Source organism: Pectinophora gossypiella, chromosome 5 (assembly GCF_024362695.1).
Source record: "Pectinophora gossypiella chromosome 5, ilPecGoss1.1, whole genome shotgun sequence".
In the NCBI taxonomy this organism is placed as follows: Eukaryota; Metazoa; Arthropoda; class Insecta; order Lepidoptera; family Gelechiidae; genus Pectinophora; species Pectinophora gossypiella.
The window spans coordinates 14,208,033-14,230,503 of NC_065408.1; the positions used below are offsets into that span (position 1 = coordinate 14,208,033).

Below are 22,471 nucleotides of genomic sequence, written 5' to 3' on the forward strand. Positions count from 1 at the left end.
GTAACCTGCATTAACCATACTTACATACTAATATTATAAATGCGAATTAACTCTGTCTGTTTGTCAACTTTTTACGTATAAACCGCTGAACCGATTTAGATTACATTTTTTTGATATTATGTCTCCATCGGGATTCGAAGCCGGGACCCCTGGATTGTCAACTCAACACTCACCCACTGGACCATGGAGGCCGTAGATGGTTACATACAATGAACCGTACGGAGACGGTGGTAATTACCCCATCTATGGTCCACAATGTTAAAAAAAAACACCTGAAATCCAAAGTAGTTTGAGACCCAAGGAAGTACATACCTCTAGTTTCAATGGAGATTCATTTATTTTGGGAAACCACCAGTTATAAAACTACAGTAAGTAATCAACGATGATAAAAAGTTGAAAACTAATTATACTTTTTTTTCTTTAAATTGATTGATTGATAACACTGTAGTAGTTGATATATGTAATATGAGTGAGTTGTGCACTGGCAAATTGAAGTTAGAAGAGATAAAAGAAAAGGAAGACTAAGTATCAAAAAAAAAAAAAACTGAGTAATGTCCTCGCCGCTGCAAACTGGTGTTAAAAAAATCTTAATCAGCTTCCTTACAAAGTTTGTTGAAATTATTACTCTATTATTTGCGTGCATTCCCACAGTACATACAGGGATAATCGCCGGTTGTTGTCACACCACATTTAGATTAAATTGTCTTAAGCCTCTACGTGTTGGCTTCGGCCCCACGCACGCCTTCCAGAAGTCCGGGACCCCATGGGGCCGAGATATTGATTTTTTTTGACGTGACTTATTGTAGATTTACCGCAGATGGCATTAACTACTTAGCTGGACAAATAGGGAGCGCGAAACGACATACAAAAAATAATAATGAAACACTTTATTCAAAACCGAAGTCTGCGCGGCGCGCACGCGTCGCCGAGTCGTGGCTGGCGGAAAACTAGTGTTACTATAATAAAACATAGTAGTATATCAATACACTAGTGTATAGTATATGGTACTATGTAGTATTATACCAATGTACTATAAGGTGAGGAGCTCGGTGGCGCAGCGGTAAACGCGCTCGGTCTGCGATTGTTGAAGTTAAGCAACTTTCGCAAAGGCCGGTCATAGGATGGGTGACCGCAAAAAAAAGTTTTCATCTCGAGCTCCTCCGTGCTTCGGAAGGCACGTTAAGCCGTTGGTCCCGGCTGCATTAGCAGTCGTTAATAACCATCAATCCGCACTGGGCCCGCGTGATGGTTTAAGGCCCGATCTCCCTATCCATCCATAGGGAAGGCCCGTGCCCCAGCAGTGGGGACGTTAATGGGCTGATGATGATGATGACTATAAGGTAAACCTATCTCAACCGCTGGTTGGGATCGGAGAGTTGCCGTTCTATACGTAGTATTATTCCTTATTCTGCGTTTGCTGTAAGTCAAACATATTACGATATTAACTAATTATGGTTTACTGCGCCTTGTTGAGGCTATTCTAATTAACAGTAGAGCATATTTTATAGTATTGTCTCTCTCTCTCTATTTAAGAGCTGCGCTCTTGTCGGTGGAGTAACCGCCATTCCTCTCTTCTTCCCGCCAAAACCTTCACCTCCCGATACGACACGACCTGCACCTTCTCTTTTATTTGTTTCATAAATGCTATCCTAGGTCTACCCCTTCCTCTCTTCCCTTCAATTTTTCCTTCTATAATGTTTGTTATACTTCGCCGCTTCATTCGAAGATATAAAGTTAACCATGTAGTCCTTTTAACCTACTAGGCACACATCGCACGTATTTTAGAGATATCGATTTACTTAATCGATACCATAATGTTTTTTCCAGTACCTACATCCCTAACAGTATGGCCAACAAACGTCATTCTTTTTTCGTGCGAGGCTGCGCACGCACGTATTATAACCTTATCGTCGTTCTAATACCTTAGTGTCGTTATTTTTCAAATATCATGCCGAAAAGAAAACATTGTGATGATGGTGACAAAATTGAGCGTTACAAACGCAAAATCAGAAAACTGGAAGAGAAATCTCGCCAGAAAGAAACGCGAAAACGTGTCATAACTTATTCATCGTCGGATTCCGAGAAAAATTCAGGTGAGTTATAATTTTATTTTTACTGGTTTTTTGTATAGTTATACAATGCACCTGGAGGTTGACCGTGGGTCATCACAAAGGTAGCTAATCTTGTCTGGAGGTTAACCGAGGGTTATCACGATGACATTCCCATTTTGTTTGGCCGTTTGTTTTACGGGTTACGGTATCGTTACGTAATACACCTAGAGGTTGACCGTGGGTCATCACGATGGTAGTTCATCTAGCCTAAGAGGGTAACCGAGGGTTATCACGTAGGCATTTTATAATTACCTACAATTAACATTAGTAATTATTTTTTCTCATACCGTCAAACTAAAACGCTAAGAGGTCGACCGTGGGTCTTCACAATAGCAAGATGATTGATTTATGTTTACACTGCGTCGGGTAGTCAAATATGATGTTTCAATAAAACTGAGAAGTAAACCGTGGGTTGACTTACAGTTAAGCAGTTAAAAACATTAATTAGTGTCATATACGCCATTTGTAATATTACGTGACATGCTATAAAAGACTACCCTTCATTACATTATGTCTTATATCGGTTTTAGATGATGAACAACCGATTAAGGACGTCGAGGCGGCGGAGTCCGCGGAGGATTTACTCCCGGACGACCCCGCGCCTGCAGAAGACAGCGCCAATGCCGACTCTGTTGAGATTCCCCAACTTGATCCAGAGATACTCGCGGCGCTAGGTGAATCTACGCAAGATACGCCCAACTTTGGCCCTAAAATACACGATAGCTTGGCACAACTGTGGTTGCCAATATTACGTAAAGGTCTTGATAAAGAGGTAAAAGAAAAATTGCTGAAACAATTTTTAATACCTGAAAACTGCCCTCTACTGAAGGCACCAAAATTAAATCCCGAAATATCGGCAGTAGTACCGGAAGCTAGTAAGGCTCGCGACAAGAGAGTTGAGACCGTTCAACAGCAGCTAGGCCTGGGTATTACGGCCCTCAATAAAGGACTGGAACTCCTTTTAGATGATGGACAAAATAGGCTCGAAGCCATTAAATATCTAAGTGACAGTTGCCGACTCCTGTGTGAGGTGCACTTTACGGAGACCGAGGCTAGGAAGAAGTTTGTAACCCCTGGATTGAACAAGACGTTCTTAAATATAGTACAAGATGTAGAAAGGGATGAGATGCTTTTCAGTAAGAAGCTTCCTGAAAAGATCAAAGCATCTAAAGCAATTGAGAAACAGGGGCTGCAAATTAAGAAGCCCCCTCCATCTAACTCAAAGCCGAATAATCCTCCAACCTCACAGCCGTCAACAAGCCGTTCTCGTCAGTCGGGAAACTGGTCGAGCCCCCGTTACTCCTCGAACAGAGGGGGGAGGGGGGGAGCAAAACGGACATCAGCAGCAGGTCGTGGCAGGGGCACGCCAACGGCGACCCATTCGAAGCAGACCAACCAGAGCAAGCAGCGAGCCACAACGCAACAGCAATAGAGGTACACGCAGGCAGAATCCATCACTTTTATGATCGTTGGTTAAAAATCACTGACAATCAAGTAGTTCTTGAATGGATATTAAACGGTTATTCTATCCCCTTCGCCGGTGAAGTCTTACAAACCTCTTCCCCGGTTTGTTCAGTGGCACCCACTGAAGAAGCTGATATGTTTATAGCTATAAAGAAACTTATAAACCTAGGTGCCATTTCAGAATGCAATAGGTCCAAAGGCGATTTTATATCTAGTTTCTTCTTGGCACCTAAGCCGAACGGGGATAAAAGGTTTATTTTGAACTTAAAGTCGTTGAACAGATTTATAGTCAAGACTCATTTCAAAATGGAAGACCATAGAACAGCAGCTAAACTCATACCAAGAAATGGCTTCCTAGCTACGGTAGACTTAAAAGAAGCGTATTTTTTAGTCCCGATTGCCAAAGATAACCGAAAATTTTTACGATTTGAATTTGACCAACCGTATGAGTTTAACGCTTTGCCCTATGGTCTATGCGATGCTCCAAGAGTTTTTACAAAAGTAATGAAGGTAGTTACAAACTATCTTAGGAATAAAGGTTATAAATCTGTTGTGTACCTAGACGACATATTATGTATAGGTGATACGTATAGCGAATGTTGTCGTAACGTAAAGGAGACCTGTAAGTTGCTAGAATGCCTAGGATTTGTTATTAATCACAACAAAAGTGTATTGAATCCCCAACAAACTTGCCGGTTTTTAGGATTTATGTACAATTCAGTGGATTTGTCGTTAAGTTTACCATCCGACAAACGATCCAGCATTTTGCAACTTATCAAAAAATTCACCTCTTTGCCCAAATGTACTATAAGGGATTTTTCACAATTGATTGGAGTTCTCACAGCAGCATGTCCAGGTATAAAGTATGGTTGGCTTTATACAAAGGCGTTGGAGCGTGTGAAGTTCTTAGCCCTACAAAAGAACAACAATTACGAATCAAAGATTAAATTACCCGCTTCAATTTTGACAGATCTTTATTGGTGGGAACAAAATATAACCTGCGGTAAAAACTCCATGAGATTGAAAGAGACTTTTGACCTTGAGATATATACAGACGCCTCTAGAACAGGCTGGGGCGCTTTCTGTAACGGCAATCGCGTAAATGGGGGGTGGAAAGACGACGAGGCCTCTTTCCACATAAATTACCTCGAATTACTTGCTATTTTCATGGGATTAAAATGCTTCGCCGGAAACATTTCAAATAGCTCTATCTTGCTTCGGGTGGATAACACAACAGCTATTAGCTATATCAACCGCATGGGTGGAGTCCAGTTTCCACATTTAAATAACCTGACTAAAGATATGTGGCAGTGGTGTGAGAGACGAAACATTGTGCTTTTTGCATCGTATATAAATACTCGCGACAACATTGAAGCAGACGAGGAGTCTCGAAAAATAAACATTGACACAGAGTGGGAACTATCCGATTGGGCTTTCCAAACCATAGTTCAAACTCTGGGTCAACCAAAAATTGACTTGTTCGCCTCTCGCACCAACGCCAAATGCGAACGGTACATTTCGTGGAAACCAGACCCTGACGCTATAGCTATTGATGCTTTTGCGATTAACTGGCAGTCTGAATTTTTCTATGCATTCCCACCTTTTTCTCTAATTCTGAAATGCCTTAGAAAAATCCTTGATAATAAGGCTACCGGTATTTTAGTCTTTCCCTATTGGCCAGGACAAGCATGGTTCCCCTTGCTTAAATCTATGCTTACTTCAGAAATAATATATTTCAAACCTAACAGGGACCTTTTACATTCCCGTTTCAGAACGCGTCATCCTCTACACCGCAGTCTTACCCTGGGGGCCGCGACGCTCTCAGGCTTGCCCTTACAAGACGGAAAACCCCGGAGGTAGCATTAGATCTGATGCTAGCTTCAGTATCGGAAAATACAATGAAGCAATACTCCGTTACTTATAAGTTATGGTGGCAATTCTGTCATAAAAATAGCATCAACTTATTTGAACCTGATATTGCATCTGTTATTACTTTTCTAGTAGATCAATATAATAAAGGATCATCATACGGTTCAATTAATAGCCACCGGTCTGCCCTATCGTTACTCGTAGGGAATAACGTAGGCTCAGACGAACAAGTAAAACGGTTATTGAAAGGAGTTTACAAACTGAAAACACCTCGTCCCAAATACAACAGTACTTGGGATCCGCAAGTCGTACTGAATCACATTTCTCAGTGGTATCCTAATTTAGAAATTTGCCTCGAACTGTTGACTAAAAAGCTTGTGGTGTTACTGGCTCTTTGTACAGGGCATAGATTACAAACATTGTCGTTAATAAAAATTAACAATATTTGTACTTCTTCTTCGGGACTAAAAATTTTAATTACTGATATAGTCAAAACGTCAGCAGCAGGTCGAGACCAACCGCTTTTGGTTTTGCCATATTTTGTGACCAACCCTGCTATTTGTCCGGCTAAGACCCTCGAGGATTATCTCTCGGCTACAGCAAATTTGCGTCCTGAAGGTACAGATAACCTTCTAGTGTCATACAAAAGGCCACATAAGAAGGCCACATCTCAGACCATCGGCCGCTGGATCAAACAGACGCTGGCGGTGAGCGGCATCGATGTTGCCGTGTTTGGCGCGCACAGTACGCGACATGCCTCCACCTCCGCTGCCGCCACCGCGGGCGTCTGCGTCGACACCATTCGTAAGGCGGCTGGCTGGACCAGCACATCGCTAACCTTTGCCAGATTTTATAATAGGCCTGTTAGCGATGATGGTGTCTTTGCTCGAGCGGTGGCTGGTGAGACTTCATCGTGATTATAACTTAGTATATATACTCATTATACCTATTCGTAATTATTGAATTATAATACCACAATTTTATGATGCCTCTCTATGGTTATTTAAAACTTAATTTATTTAGAATTAAGTTTATTTTTGTTGATTAGATTTAACTAAAAGATAGTACTAATCGAATAAACGTTTCCTAAGGTGATAAATGTTTTTCTTTATATAGAAAAATCTCTAAACATCTACATGGTTAACTTTATATCTTCGAATGAAGCGGCGAAGTATAATATATGATCAAACGAACGAAGCGAAGTTCAATCAATATTATACGAGTCGCTTCATTCGAAGATATAAACACCCTCCCACCTCAACCCCATACACTTACAAAACGTTATTATTCGGAGTCTTACTCTAAACGAATGACGTTTGTTGGCCATACTGTTAGGGATGTAGGTACTGGAAAAAACATTATGGTATCGATTAAGTAAATCGATATCTCTAAAATACGTGCGATGTGTGCCTAGTAGGTTAAAAGGACTACATGGTTAACTTTATATCTTCGAATGAAGCGACTCGTATAATATTGATTGAACTTCGCTTCGTTCGTTTGATCATATATTATAAATGAATCGTGTCGTATCAGGTGGCCAATCATATTTCCTCTCCGGTTCTCTATAGTCTTCAATATGGTTCTCTTTTCTTCAACTCTTTCCAGCACTTTATAGTATTACTACTACATACTTATACTTTATAGTAGTACTTTTTATAGTATTGTATGTTGTAAAATTTATGATGATGATACCCATTTAGGAATTTACATTTAGTTATTTGATTACATCTATAATCGAACGTCTGTTCGTAAATGAAAATCTCATAAACGTAGTTAGTCATTTGCCATGTACTTAGTCAAGTCTATTTTGTAACTATTTTCTTTTATAATTGACGTAATAAATAATGTGTTCACTGGTGAAGGGAAACAAACCTATATTCCCGAGAAATGTATTTTCGGAGGTATGTGAGCTAACCTGTATTGGGCTGGTTTTTCCTTCGCGTGTTGGAAGGTCAGACAGGCAGTCGCTTCTGTTAAAAGCCGGACCTATCAAATCGTCAGGTTAGGTAAGCGGATGATGAAACAAAGTAAGTAAGCATTTTCTATGTTGTTACCAGTGTTCGGAAGGCACAATATTTTATAACCAGCTCTCTGCTGATTTTTTGACATGACTTAAGTACTTATTGTAGATTTGGCGCAAACCTATATCATTAACTACTTGGTCGGACAAATAGGGAGCGCCGAAGGCTCTCGCCCGGTTGTGAAGTAATCTATCTTAAAGATATGATGAACTGATGGGGTAAAAAGGCCACATTGAAGCAATTCATCTAAAAAGCAATATTGCTATTTGTGTCCATATATTTGCTATAGTGCGTAATGTTAAAAAAAAACAAAAACCAATATTGTGTTTTTAGATGAAATGCTTTGTGTGAGTAATGACTGGTCATCACCCAATCTCCTTTATTGGTTGAACATGTTAGACAGTCGGACATGTCCATAAGTCGGTTTTTACGACATGCCCGGTAAGACATGAAGGTAAACGCGTTCTGTTTTATATTCGCTCCCAGTCCAGCGCAGTAGCACAGTTATAATGGCATAATTAAATGACCGTAAGCGGCGTCCTTCCGCGGCGCCTGCGCCTCGACATTGCCATACTAATCACACCGGATGTAACCCACAATGATGGTATAGAATCAGTATTATCACTTCATAACGTTCACGTCAAAGAATCGATCGACCTAATATCGATTGATACATCACTATGCTAATGAACGTGACAACACTAGCTTACGTACTTTGACAGATTTAATTCTTATTGCGCATTGAGACGATTAATGTTATCTTATTGAAATATAATCACTAATTGTACTGAACTGGTCGTTTAATAATATGAACCATCTGATTTGACGCACACACGCATTCTCGCGCATAAATCATAGAACTAATAAAAATCTTATTTCATTAAGATTTCTGTAGTAGGTACCTATTACGATGATGCGGCTTACCAGCTATCGAATCGTGAGTTCTTAGTTCATCTTCCGATGGATGTACCTCTGACTACCCCAATTGGTATATAGGTTTGAGCTTATGTTAAGTGTTCTGTAGTGATTGTAGGTTTTAGTTTTTAGTACATTTTTTTGATCCAAGCCGTAAAACTCCTCCACCAGCGTGGTGGAGTAAGCTCCACACCCTTCTGGTTGATTGAGTCTTTATGTATGTATGTTTGATGAGAAAATATTTTTCCAACACATTAGCTCGTAAAGTGACTCTTATTGTAACGCTTTGAGGTAAATATCGCACCTTATAAAACACACGTGCTTTTTATGAATTACATTATCGTACTAGTGTTTTTTTAATACAGGTTTTTTAATCTTACCGTAGAATTCTTACCTCTAGAAAATAATGAACGAAAATGTAAATTTCTCGCCTTGTGTCAAGTATCCAGTAGTTTAACATAGCTGCCACACTGTTTGTATATCCCTAACATAATATAGTGTAGTGTGTCCGACTGTCGAACTGTACTGTGCCGATGGACTATTGTGGCTTATATAGACTTTGCGTATTGTTAAGTAACGGTTGGCGTCGCTTAGGGATTTCTTTATGGATTAAGCTTACTTTGGCTTAAGGCACTCCCCGGACACTTCATACAAACAACCTCGTTTTACACAGATACTACACATGGACATTATCGCACACGCGCATCTGTGTGTGTAACGTTTGACACCATACGTTTCAAGTCTAAACTAAACTATGTTCGAGGGGGGGTGAGGTAAACCTAGTTCAGCCGCTGGTGGGGAGCGGAGAGTTGCCGTTCTATACGTAGTATTATTCCTTATTCTATGGTTATGGTTAACTTATCGATGAATGTAGGAAGTCGTATTCCATGAACATCATCATCATCAGCCCATTAACGTCCCCACTGCTGGGGCACGGGCCTTCCCTATGGATGGATAGGGAGATCGGGCCTTAAACCATCACGCGGGCCCAGTGCGGATTGATGGTTATTAACGACTGCTAATGCAGCCGGGACCAACGGCTTAACGTGCCTTCCGAAGCACGGAGGAGCTCGAGATGAAAACTTTTTTTTTTGTGGTCACCCATCCTATGACCGGCCTTTTGCGAAAGTTGCTTAACTTCCAACAATCGCAGACCGAGCGCGTTTACCGCTGCGCCACCGAGCTCCTCAACATGAACATACTTGATTATAATAACATAAGCTCACAACTATATCCCAAATGGGGTTCTCAGAACATCCATTACAAGATGAATCCCCAGTTTGGTTAGGACATTACAGGCTGATCACTTGATTGTCCTAAAGTAAGATGATCCATGCTTAGGAAAGCACGTTAAGCCGTTGGTTCCGGTTACTACTTACTGATGTAAGTAAGTAGTCGTTACATGGCCATTTCAGGTGCCTTTGGCGGCTCAATAGTAACCCTGACACCAGGGTTGATGAGGTTGGTACTCCACGTCACAACCCACACGATAGAAGATAATTAAGTATATTGTGTAGATTGATATCTACATTCATTCCTACTTACGTAAAACTGCTATTGATCCACACAAAGGTCACTAATTAAAAATAATTATATAGAAATTACGTTAATTATATCGTGAACTTTGCTACTCCTTCACGCTACAGCCGTTGGGACTAGAAAGTGATAGTAATTACAGTTCCACTTCGTCCTCTGATGGGTCTATCATTGGAATGATGATACGCGCAACTAATTGCTTGTTTTTTTTTAAATAATGTAACATGGATTTACTCTCACAGCCTTCATGGTCTAGCGGTTAGAGTGTGGGGCTCACGATCTGGAGGTTCAAGGTTCCCGATATTGTCATTTTGTCGCTGGGCACAAGCCTCCTCTCAATCAACCGGAGGGGGTATGGAGCATACTCCACCACGCTGCTCCACTGCGGGTTGGTGGGGTGTTTGGACTAGTAGCCCGGGTCCAACGGTTTGGCGTGCGAAGCACGGAATCATCTTACTTTTTCGGACAATCAGGTGATTCAAGCCTGCAATGTCCTTATCGAACAAAGGACAGTCTCACAAAGTGATTTCGACAAGGTCCCCATCGGCAATCGAACCCAGACCTCCAGATCGTGAGTCCAACGCGCTAACCACTAGACCACTGAGGCTGTTAAACCTACAAATATGTACAAATGTCTACACGTTGAAAAGGTACGAATTGGGTTATTTCGTAGGTCAAAGATAAATTATAAATAAAGACAGTTTTATAGGTTTAAAACTGTTTTATTTTTTCTATTTGAGTATCCTATTGTTGAATTATAATAAAGAAAAATGTAATAATAAGTGAGACATATTGTCACGTTTTTCTATGATGTCACAGTTTGCTTTTTCATACAAATGCCATATTAATATCGTGTTTTGAAGTTTAGTAAAAAGTAACTGATTTGACTAGTTGGAAACTACTTTTATTTGCGTCGTAATGGAAAGTTCCGCCATAAAATCGAATAGTGTTATCGGAGGTGAGTGTAGAAATAGTCATTTAAGCACTCCTTATCACGAGCACTATCCTGTAACAAGTCAATTTTATCACCACTTAGAAAACGAAACTATGCCGAGCACCGTACTACAGTCATTAAAATAAACTATCATACATACACTATCGTGTGTATGTGAGTGTATGAATGAATTCGTGTAGGCGGCATCATTCAAACGCGAGAAAAAAAATCGTGTCGAACCACCGTATTCGTAATTTAAACTAATTTGTCTTGAGTCCGTTACTTGCTCTTTTTCGTGCAATACTTTTTCTTTCTTATAAATATATATAATCTGTAATTATTATAATGATATTATTGTAAGTACGAATGAGTCAAGTCATTAAGAATTTATCAATGAAAGAGTTTTGCATTGAGTCAATAGAGTTCCTATATAATGTGTATGAATACAAACGGTTGTTTATTGAATTTTATTCAGCAATGGAAGTCATGATGATGTTTTAATAATATTTATTTATAGAGTACAAGGTTCGTGTTGTGTTGTGTGTCATATTTAAAGAAAGTAAACATTCACTGTAATTGGAAAACGTATATTTACGTATCATAAATGTTCTGTACTTGGTCGAAGTTTCATGACGGTTATACAAAAGAATGAATCGCCTAAAACATGTTTGTTGTATGTAGACGGATGCAAACTTACGCTGGCTATCGGGACGGGGAGAACATAAGTTACTAAAAGACAATTTGCAACTACACTGGGTATCAATCATCATAGGAGCTCGGTGGCGCAGCGGTTAACGCGCTCGGTCCGCGATTGTTGAAGTTAAGCAACTTTCGCAAAGGCCGGTCATAGGATGGGTGACCACAAAAAAAGTTTTCATCTCGAGCTCCTCCGTGTTTCGGAAGGCACGTTAAGCCGTTGGTCCCGGCTGCATTAGCAGTCGTTAATAACCATCAATCCGCACTGGGCCCGCGTTTAAGGCCCGATCTCCCTATCGATCCATAGGGAAGGCCCGTGCCCCAGCAGTGGGGACGTTAATGGGCTGATGATGATTGACACTGGGTATAAAAGAAAATTATTATAGGGAAGGAACGGACGGAAAATTTCAGTTGATATTAACCCAGAACCTGGGTCTGAATCTTCTTGGATGAATGTCACTAACACCCTGTATGATTTATTCGGCAGTCAAAATGACAAATAAAGTTTGTTTTGACCCTTTGAATCAGTCACCAACCTATTATAGATATTCATAGTTACTACATAATCGTTACGAAGGTCATTCTGTCGAGGGATAGTGTAAATTCACCTTAGCACACTATTACACTAATCATGAATGATGCGAAGACATGCAGCGCCCACACTGTCCCACTTTGCCTCTGTTCATTCAGATCTAGTTCAAAATGTATTTAGTAACCGGTTCTAGACATTCTCTATATCTTTAATGTCATTGTACATGACTAATATTTCGCATATTTCATATATGTCATAGACAGTTAGGTTGATCGATCGCATAGCGAATGATTTTGTCAGGTTTTAGGGCATACTGTTAACTTATTATTAGAACTATTTCTTGTTGATAATTTGCAGAATTGATTGCGATATTAAATTTGTATTTTAATAAATATTACTATGTACTTACTACTATTAATATAATATATAATCGGAAATGTTTAATTTCACAAATTTTATTATGATCCGTATTAAATTACATTATTTTAAATTAAATTACATTGCATTAAAATAAATAATATTAATATAAAAAATTACAATTACAGTGCATTAAATTAAATAACACTACATATATCAAATTATATTACATTAAAACGTTTTTTTTAATATCTAATTGATCTTAATCATTTTATATTTTTTAATACACATTTTATATATAGAATTTAATGAAAGTAATAAAACTCTTTTAGATGTAAAAGTGGAACCAAAGCATGAGATTTGCAACAAGTCGTAAAATAAATATTTTATTGAGACGTACTTTTAAATATTCTTCAATGTACTTATATTTTTTATGCGTGTACAATTTGGAACAGTATGTCAATGCAGATAAAATTATATTAAAAGAAAGTGGATTGCAGTTAGTTGTGTTTATTTTGAATATTAAGTGTGCCTAATAGAATGTTTAATACTTACTTAAGTAAATAATAAGATTGCCTAGTCATAATGTATTCATCCTGTTTACTTGCTAAAGTGATTTGTGTTTTATTGACGAATTACAAAAGGTGCAAATCGGTTTTGCCATAAGTTGCAGATACGACGGTTATTTACAAGAGAGACGATTATTATGTCTCAAGTTGTAAAAACCGTTTATAACTTTAGACCATTTATATAATTATGGGCGATTCAGCGGTGAACGAAAACATTATTATGGAAACCTACATACTCGAGAGGTATGTGACCTGACCTGCGATTAGGATGGTTTCCCTTCAGGTTTGAAGGTCGGACAGGCAGTCGCTTCTAAAAAAAAACCGACCTGTCAAATCTTCAGTTTTGGTAAGCGGATCATGTGAAAAACGGGATGACGCTAGGGCGATAATATTATAAATCACGTATACATAAAGTGTGTAAAGGTAGAATGTATCTCTGTTGTAGCATAAAGTTGTGATGGTTAGAGAAAGTCATAGTTAAGTGCTTACAATGCTAGGGCTGATAGTTTAGTTTTCCTAGAGTTATTATCTTTTTTAGTTACTCTAGATAACTTTTTTCGTAGTTAACTCTAGAAAACCTAAAAAAAGGAATTAACTATAACCAGAAAATAACATTGCTTTTGAATGGATAGAATTGAGAAAATCAAAATTTTATTTCAAGTTAAATTTTATTTATAGTTAACCCCTCTGTTTTAAAAAGCCTAGAGTTCAATCAGGGTTCTCGTTACAAACCTAGAAATTCAGAATTTCATCAGTTATTTTATTTTTTTACAGAATTAAGTACCTACCTAAATATTTGTGTAGGTACATACTTACATTCGTTTTAATGGTAACTTTTATGTCTCTTAATAAATTTAATCCCGATCTCTCCGACTTCTTTTTTGCAAATGAGTAGTTTTATGAAATTAAAAATATAGAAGTAAATTCTGCCAACCCTGTTCTTCCTTCCTTAGTAAACTGTATGAAAGCCCTGTTTGATTTACGACTGTCATTGCTTGTACATCATAAAAGTTATACTTGGTGTACTATGGCTTAAAGTAAAGAGTAATCGACTATCATTCTTTATATACTTAGTAAATTGTCTAGTGTCAATAAAGTATTTTATCCCTTGATAAATAAAATGTGTCGTTTGTTTTATGTTATAGTTTTGCAATTTGCAAATTACAATAACACAGTTGACTCGTCCATTAATCAAATCAAATCAAATCAAATCAAATATACTTTATTGCACACAACATACAAAACAAATTCACACAGATGAAGATAGATACAATACAATCTGGCGGCCTTATTGCTAAGCAGCAATTTCTTCCAGGCAACCAGTGGATAGGAAACATTATTACAATTTGGTGCGGGACAGTGCAACATCTAGTATAAAATAATAAATACTATAAATAAAAAAAAAACAAATAAAAGTAAAATAAATAAATAAAAATAAAATAGAAATATATAAATATAAATACATACATACATATACCCATTTATATCAGACGTATATATTATAATTAAATATGACATTACATGTAGATATGACAATAGTTTCCTATAAAATAAAATAATAAAATAATAAATAAATAACTACTAGAGGATAAAATACGTTACATTATAGACGGCGATACGGCTCTCGTTACGTTGGTCTAACAGAAAGCTCGATGAAACAGGAGTACTTAGTTCATCTTGCGATGGATGTACCAATTTGTTTTACAGTCGTGAGCTTCTGTTATGGTATGTGTTTTGTTTACGTTACTCTCAATCTAGCTTAAAATACATTAAATAACCAACCTTATTATCTAATATAAAAACAGTGCATTTTACAGAAAAAAATATTACTTATTACCCATTACTTAACACAACAATTAGTGTCCAAACGTTATCTAAAAGATTTATGTTTTACACTGGAAACAATTGAAGAAGATCCCATACCGTGACATAAAATGTTACATCCACACCATTGCACAATAAAAATTGGCTCTGATGCCGTTATAATAGCGGTGGTGTGCGACCCTAATTCTCAAAATGGAGTGGTGCAATTTAGACTTATGGGTAAATGTATGCACGCGATCGGAATTAGACTAGCTTTTTATACTTATAGGAGTTAAGTTCTTAATATTTATACATTAACTAATGTTAACTTTGTTTTTTTGGCTTGGAGCATAGAATAAGGAACTTACTATGAGCGGCAGACGTCACACACACAGATCCGCGTGTACAATAACGCCAATGTGTAGTGTCTGTGTAAAACGAGGCGTTTTGTTTGTGGCGTCCGGAGTGTGCTTAGAGCTTGGTTTGGCCTAGCAGGAGAAACCCTGGAAAGACGTACACTGACCAATATTGGGATGTCCTTAAAGCGATTTATTTCAGTCTACTCGGATTTGGCGCTCGTCTATAAAACAATAGATGGATGTGAGAAAACTAAGGTAAACGCTCCTATTACCGCCAGGTTAAGCTATGCTCTGATTACCTCTCAGAAATTAAGTACTTCTGTATTTGCTAGTGCAGCTTATTTATTTTATTTGTATTGTTATGACTGTCTTCTGCTAAATACATAAAGAATTTTTAATTTTGAGTGAATATTTTGGATAAAAAATAATTTTATGTCCGAAAACTCACTTTCCTCTATTACCGCCACATAAATTGCGGTTTCTTTCTATTACCGCCTTTGCTGCATCGAATACCGCCACCGAGATATCTAACCAACTATTCAGGTACAATAAAATACTTTATTTAAAAAAAAAGTTGTTTTTACCACTGTTAATGTAGTTAATAGATACATAAATTGGGAAGGCACTGTCTCTCAAAATACAGGTTCACCTAGTTTGAAAGACAGCGTTCCAACAAAAACTGTAAACGAACTGTTTTCAATAATCATCATCATCAACAGCCGTATGACGCCCACTGCTGGGCATAGGCCTCCCCCAAGGATCTCCACAACGATCGGTCCTGCGCTGCCCGCATCCAGCGGCTTCCCGCCACCTTCACCAGATCGTCGGTCCACCTTGTAGCGGGCCTACCCACTGAGCGTCGTCCGACACGTGGTCGCCACTCCAGAACCTTTCCGCCCCAGCGGCCATCGGTTCTCCTCGCTATGTGTCCTGCCCACTGCCACTTCAGTTTTGCAATTCTCCGAGCTATGTCGGTGACTTTAGTTCTCCTGCGGATCTCCTCATTTCTGATTCGATCAAGCAGGGAAATACCGAGCATAGCTCTCTCCATTGCCCGCTGAGCGACACCGAGCCTCCTCACGAGACCCATAGTAAGCGGCCACGTCTCACTGCCGTAGGTCATCACTGGCAACACGCGCTGGTCAAAGACTTTCGTCTTGAGACACTGGTATTTTGGACGAGAAGATATTCCGCAGCTTCCCGAACGCTGCCCATCCGAGTTGGATCCGACGAGAGATCTCTTTCTCGAAGTTGGACTTACCTAACTGGATTATTTGTCCTAGGTAAATGTACTGGTCTACAACTTCGGGTGTAACGTTCCCAACCTGAACTGGAGTGGGTGCGACATGGTCGTTGGACATCATTTTTGTCTTTGCCATGTTCATGCTAAGACCCACTCGTTGGGATGCGTTACTGAGATGCTCGAGCATGGTGTTCAGTTCTTCCAGGGTCTCAGCCATTAGGACTATATCATCGGCAAATCGAAGGTGCGTCGGGTACTCACCGTTGATGTTGTTGCCAAATCCTTTCCAGTCCAGAAGCTTAAAAATATCCTCCAATGCAGCAGTGAACAGTTTCGGAGAGATGACATCTCCCTGTCTCACTCCTCGCTGCAGTTGGATCGGATTAGAGCTCTGGTTCTGTACTCGAACTGACATAGTGGCATTTTGGTAGAGGTCCCTTAGCTTTTCGATGTACCTATGGTCCACTTGGCACCTCTGAAGAGACTGCAACACCGCTCAGGTCTCGATCGAATCAAAGGCTTTCTCATAGTCCACAAACGCCAAGCAATGTGGCAGATTATACTCTTCGGTCTTCTGTATAACCTGCCGCAGCGTATGGATGTGGTCTATGGTACTAAAGCCTTTTCGGAAACCGGCTTGTTCGGGAGGCTGGAAGTCGTCAAATCTGCAAGCGAGACGATTCGTAATGACCCTCGAAAACAACTTGTAGACATGGCTCAGAAGCGAGATAGGTCTGTAGTTCTTCAGTAGGGCTTTATCACCTTTCTTGAAGAACAGGACCACCTCGCTTCCGCTCTATGCCCTCTGCGTTTTGCTCTGAAATATGACGGAATTGAAGAGCCTCTGGAGGGCTTTGAGTATTGGCGTTCCGCCCGCTCTCAGAAGTTCTGCTGTGATTCTGTCATCTCCTGCCGCTTTGTTGTTTTTGAGCTGTTTGAGGGCCATCCTAATCTGGTACAGGCTGACGTCCGGGATATCTTCAGTGTAGTGTCGGGTAAGCTTGGCTCGAGGGTCTCGAGCCATGCTTTCGCCTGATGTTTTCGTGGAATATAGCTGTCTATAGAAACTCCCAATCTCCCTCAGGATTTCGGGAGTCGACGAAATGATTCTGTATGAGGAGTTTTCAATAAACTTTATTATTATTGTTATTTTTTTATTAAATGAATTATGACATAAACTACAGAAAAATCTTTTGGTTTCATAGATTTATATACATAATTGACGTCTGTCTCTGTCCATCCGCCTGTCTCTGTCCGTCCGTCTGTCCATCCGTCTGTCTCTGTCTATCCGTCTGTCTCTGCCGGTCCGTCTGTCTCTGTCTATCCGTCTGTCTCTGCCGGTCCGTCTGTCTCTGTCTATCCGTCTGTCTCTGTCCGTCCGTCTGTCCATCCGTCTGTCTCTGTCCGTCCGTCTGTCTCTGTCCGTCCGTCTGTCTCTGTCCGTCCGTCTGTCTCTGTCCGTCCGTCTGTCTCTGTCTGTCCTTCTGTCTCTGTCTATCCGTCTGTCTCTGTCCGTCCGTCTGTCTCTGCCTGTCCTTCTGTCTCTGTCTGTTCTTCTGTCTCTGTCTGTCCGTCTGTCCCTGTCCGTCCGTCTGTCTCTATCTGTCCGTCCGTTTCGGTCTGTCCGTCCGTCTGTCTCTATCTGACCGTCCGTTTCGGTCTGTCCGTCCGACTCTGTCAGTCCGAAGAATAATGCATCACCCTGTCTATAAATCATAAGAGGGAATCTATGGTGGCGGTAATAGAAACATGTATGTAATTTCTGTGTTTCAATTTCCGCCACATAAAAATTAGTCTTAAGAAAACAAATAAATATTCAAAATGAGAGCTACGTATGTAATAACCAGTTTCAAAGCATATTTTAATAAATATATAAAGTATTTAAATTAGAAATTCATAATTACCTCAACTACTTGTTCATACATTTCTTAAAAAAATACATTAACTTATATGCAGCACAGGATACTTGAATTCCACCAAATGTGTGGCGTTAATAGATTTTAATATAGTTCATGAACCATACTATAAAATAAGATGATAACATTATGAATGATTGGGCATGTTACCTTAAATAATTAAAAAAATACAAATATCATACAAATATCGATCGCCGCCATAGGTGGCGGTAATAGTAACCAAACTGCAAATGTATGCTTCTATCACCGCCACATTTTAAAACTCTAATTAATCATTTAAAACTAACACAAATATCAAATATAGCATGCTTTCTCAGTTCTTAAACGTATTAACAAGTAGTTATAATTACTAAAATGAAGAAAAATATGTTTCATCGGACACAAAACCTTAAGAAAAAAATGTTGTATGCTTATGCATTTCAGTAGTGGCTTGTATGGAGCGCGTTGCTTGCGCGGACACTGCACACTTACAGACCAATCACAAATTAGACTGTTGTTGCCCACGCTCAGGGGTATGCTCGTTTCATAGTCAATAAATACATATATCTTTTGACATTTGAATCAATTTTCTATCTCGGACACAATTCAAAATATCCGCAATTTAAAAAAGGTGGCGGTAAACGATGTCGATTTTTGGGTGGCGTTAATAGGAGCGTTTACCTTATGTTAGGATCGAAGCTGATTTCATAGTCTCTATTAACCCTGGTTTTTCCCATAAGAGTTTCGCGCCCATCCTGGGATACTTAGGCCTTAGACCTTTTAAATTTTTTTACCAGGTGAGAGCCCTCAGCGCTCCCCATTAGTCAGGCCAAGTAGTTAATGCCATTTAAAAATAAATATAAGGCGTAAAAGTCGATAGAGGAATTGCGTCCTTCGTAACTCTTTTATGCCTCGGTAGAGTTCACGTGAACTTATGCAAGCTAATTTAAGTAACTCTAAATCAGATAAATTCACTCTAAGTACTTTTTTATAAGTATATCTTCTCAGTGAAAGTATCTTTGAAAAAAAAAGCGTTAGCAAGTCTCGCTAATTACTAGTCTTAAGAAACCCTATCTGCTTTTATACCTGGCCTTACTAGGTATCACCTCATTAATCAACGTATTAATCAAAGACTGTGGACTAACTCCGAGTCACTGCTACAGAACGTCCTTAAGAATATACGACAGATCAGATAGAGATAAAGAATATTGGATCTACAGGTGATTGACAATTAAGTAGAAAATCTAAAAGCAAAATTGATAGTCTCAATTTCCTGTCCATTCGTATCATGTTTACTACTTTGCTTATTCATATTACTATCAGTAATAATTGGCGTATTTGTTGTAACTGATATTTTACGTGTTATTAATAGATATTATGTCCTAATGAAAATCCTATTATTGAGTGTCATAGACATTTCGTTTTATAGCCAATTCAAAATCTTTGATTGACAAATAGGTACATCCATGTTAATATAATATAAATTTGAAAGTATCACTGTCTGTCTGTTCTACTTAACTTTTCATGCTTAAACCGTTGAACTGATTTAGATGAAATTTGGTGTGTAGTTAAAATATGTTTTTTTTGTAATATGGCAACACCGCGTTTTTCTCGCTGTCTACTGCTCTATAACATGATGGCGACGGGAAGTTGCCTTTTCTCTAACTTTTGTAATATAGTCCAATAAATCGAAGAATGCGTTTTTATTTACTTATCACCAGGGACGCACATTGGGTAGGAGTTAGTTTGAGACCTAGGGAGGATCATAGAAGTTTTTATCCCGGTAATCGTCCTCTAAGAGGATGAAATTGGGATGCAAAATACCTTCCGCGCGCGAATTTCAAAGAAAAATACAGTACCTACCGACTTACACTTGTGATTATAACCGCTTGAAACTATGTATTTTAAACATCGTAGGTCGAGTTATAAAAGGAAAATCATCGCTTTTAAGTTAATTTTTTCGTTTCAACGGCTTAATTGTAATCCGACTTGACAATAAGTGAAAGGATCAAAATCTTTTAACAAATTGGCTACGACAAAAGTTCCGTCAGTTCTCGAGGTGGACATTAAAATATTATTATTTTATAAATTATAATTTTACCGGGAAGTAAGTATTGAGGCAAATCCAATACAAACAGATAACTTTAATTATTCGCATTTCAAGTAAAGTAAAAGCTCTTCCCGACGTGGAGTTATACAACGTGATGTAAGCAGCATTGTATACCAGATATCTTGTCCACTGCGATACGTTAACTTACGAGTTTGCGTTTACGTTACATCGCAATACAAATTCTAAACCTTCCTTTCTAGAGTCGACAAACCCGCGAGTCTTTAAGTGAATTTTGTAAAGTAAACGTTCCGATTATGGGTATAGACTTACTTAGTGTTGGTTTAGCGCTAAGAAATTATATTTCCTAGTAATTGCGCCTTCCGCGCCGTTGACTGTATTTGGTGTCAATAATTGTTAATTAGGTTTCCTTGTTCGGTCCAGACATTGAGATTCTAGGACTGATTGATAATAGAATATTGAATAAACTTATATTTATTGGCAATAAACGGATTGCTATCACTTTGGAAAGTTTGCACAAGGTGCTATGGTCTGTTTACATTTTCCAGTGTGAATGCGACTTCGCTAAACTGATGGAAATTCCCAATAGTTCAACTGGTAAGACTACTCGGTAAAACCATTGAAAATGTTCCATTTTTAAAGGCAACTATTTTGACGTAGCTTTACTAAAAGCCACTTGGCCAAAGAAAATTAGTACTTATAGCGAATTACACAAAAAAAACAGCCATAAAAATACCAATATAGAAAACCGTTGCTTCTGATAAAAAAAACGGATATCTTAAAATATGCCACTTTCAAAATATGCAAGTTTTAAAACGTCGGAGGAAACATCAGATTTCGAATAAAAGGGCGTGTCGCCCTTCCTCGTTTATAAAAAAGTTATCAATTTAAAAATGGAAAGTGTTAACTGGAAGCCATTTTGGAAATTGCATCCGCAGTTTTTAGTCCAGGCTAGACGTAGTTATTTAAGAGGAGTACTGGTCAGAATATTTCAAAATAAGAATATGAATAAAGCCTTGGATTACAAGATGAACAGCACATTCAATTAATTGTTCGTGCAGTGCCTACGATTGTCATCAGAATGCACTATGTTTAATATAGCATGTGCTTTTGTTATCTGTTTAAAAAGCTTAATGATGAAAATACCTCTATTAAGAATTTAGTATTATTTTCTTATGATTTAACATTTTTATGACCTAGATATAACGATAATTAAAATTATTTATTTATTTTACCATTTTGATGCTTTCGCGCTTATTTGGGTAACCTAGTCATTGGGTTTCAAAAAGATATTGCATCCGTTTTTACTTTTTTATTCTTACGGCAATCATATCATAATATATTTTTTAGTTTTGGGTAGTTTTTAATTTAGTTTCTGTTATTATTTAAATATTATTTTGAGTCGCTTTATAATTATCACGACCAGCTCCTCATGTCTACTTACCTAGAGTTAACCCATTTTCAACTGGGTCCGGTTTTCGGTATTTTTCCGAAGCCGTATTATCATCTCGTTTTCACCGGTCCGCTTACCAACCTAAAGATTTAACAGGTCCAATTTTCTTACAGAAACGACTGCCTGTCTGATCCTCCAACCTGAAGGGAAAATCAGCCTAATACAGGTTGAGTCACACATCTCTAAATGGCTTTCCTCGCGAAATCATTTTTTAATCAAAATTATCCAGCATATAAAACCACAGAAGTTTCTCTTCAAGATAAGCAGTTCGTTCACCCAGTATACTTGTCAAAAAGTAATATTCTGTGTGGGCACGAGATAACACAATAATTGGCGGTGTGGGTGCGATAGCCGCTAGCGCAGTTCTCATGATCCACATAGCATTAGTGGCCGTTTACACGCCTCTTACCTCACTTGCCACTTCACTGACTTTCACACTACCATTTACCTTATAGGTATTCTTTTCTAAATTTCCGGTCAAGTAGTTAATGCCATCTGCAGTTTTTTTTGACGTGACTTATTGTAGATTTGCCGCAGATAGCATTAACTACTTGGCCGCACAAATGGGGAGCGCTGAAGGCTCTCACCCGGTACAACGTTTTAAGAGACCATGCCTGAGGGTGCCCAGTTGGGCGTGAACCTCGGC

At 38.7% G+C, this 22,471-nt stretch overlaps 2 protein-coding genes across 4 annotated transcripts in view; both read left to right on the forward strand.

Moving 5' to 3' along the window:
* The window catches only part of LOC126367012 (uncharacterized), a 326,060-nt gene that overhangs the window by 46,147 nt on the left and 257,442 nt on the right, over positions 1-22,471 (forward strand). The window lies entirely within an intron of this gene.
* On the forward strand, positions 1,768-6,427 carry LOC126366978 (uncharacterized). Its single transcript, XM_050010321.1, has 4 exons — positions 1,768-2,093; positions 2,642-3,247; positions 3,361-3,545; positions 5,348-6,427. Exons 1-4 carry the CDS (start codon positions 1,949-1,951, stop codon positions 6,359-6,361), a joined length of 1,950 nt encoding a protein of 649 aa, XP_049866278.1. The 5' UTR covers positions 1,768-1,948; the 3' UTR covers positions 6,362-6,427.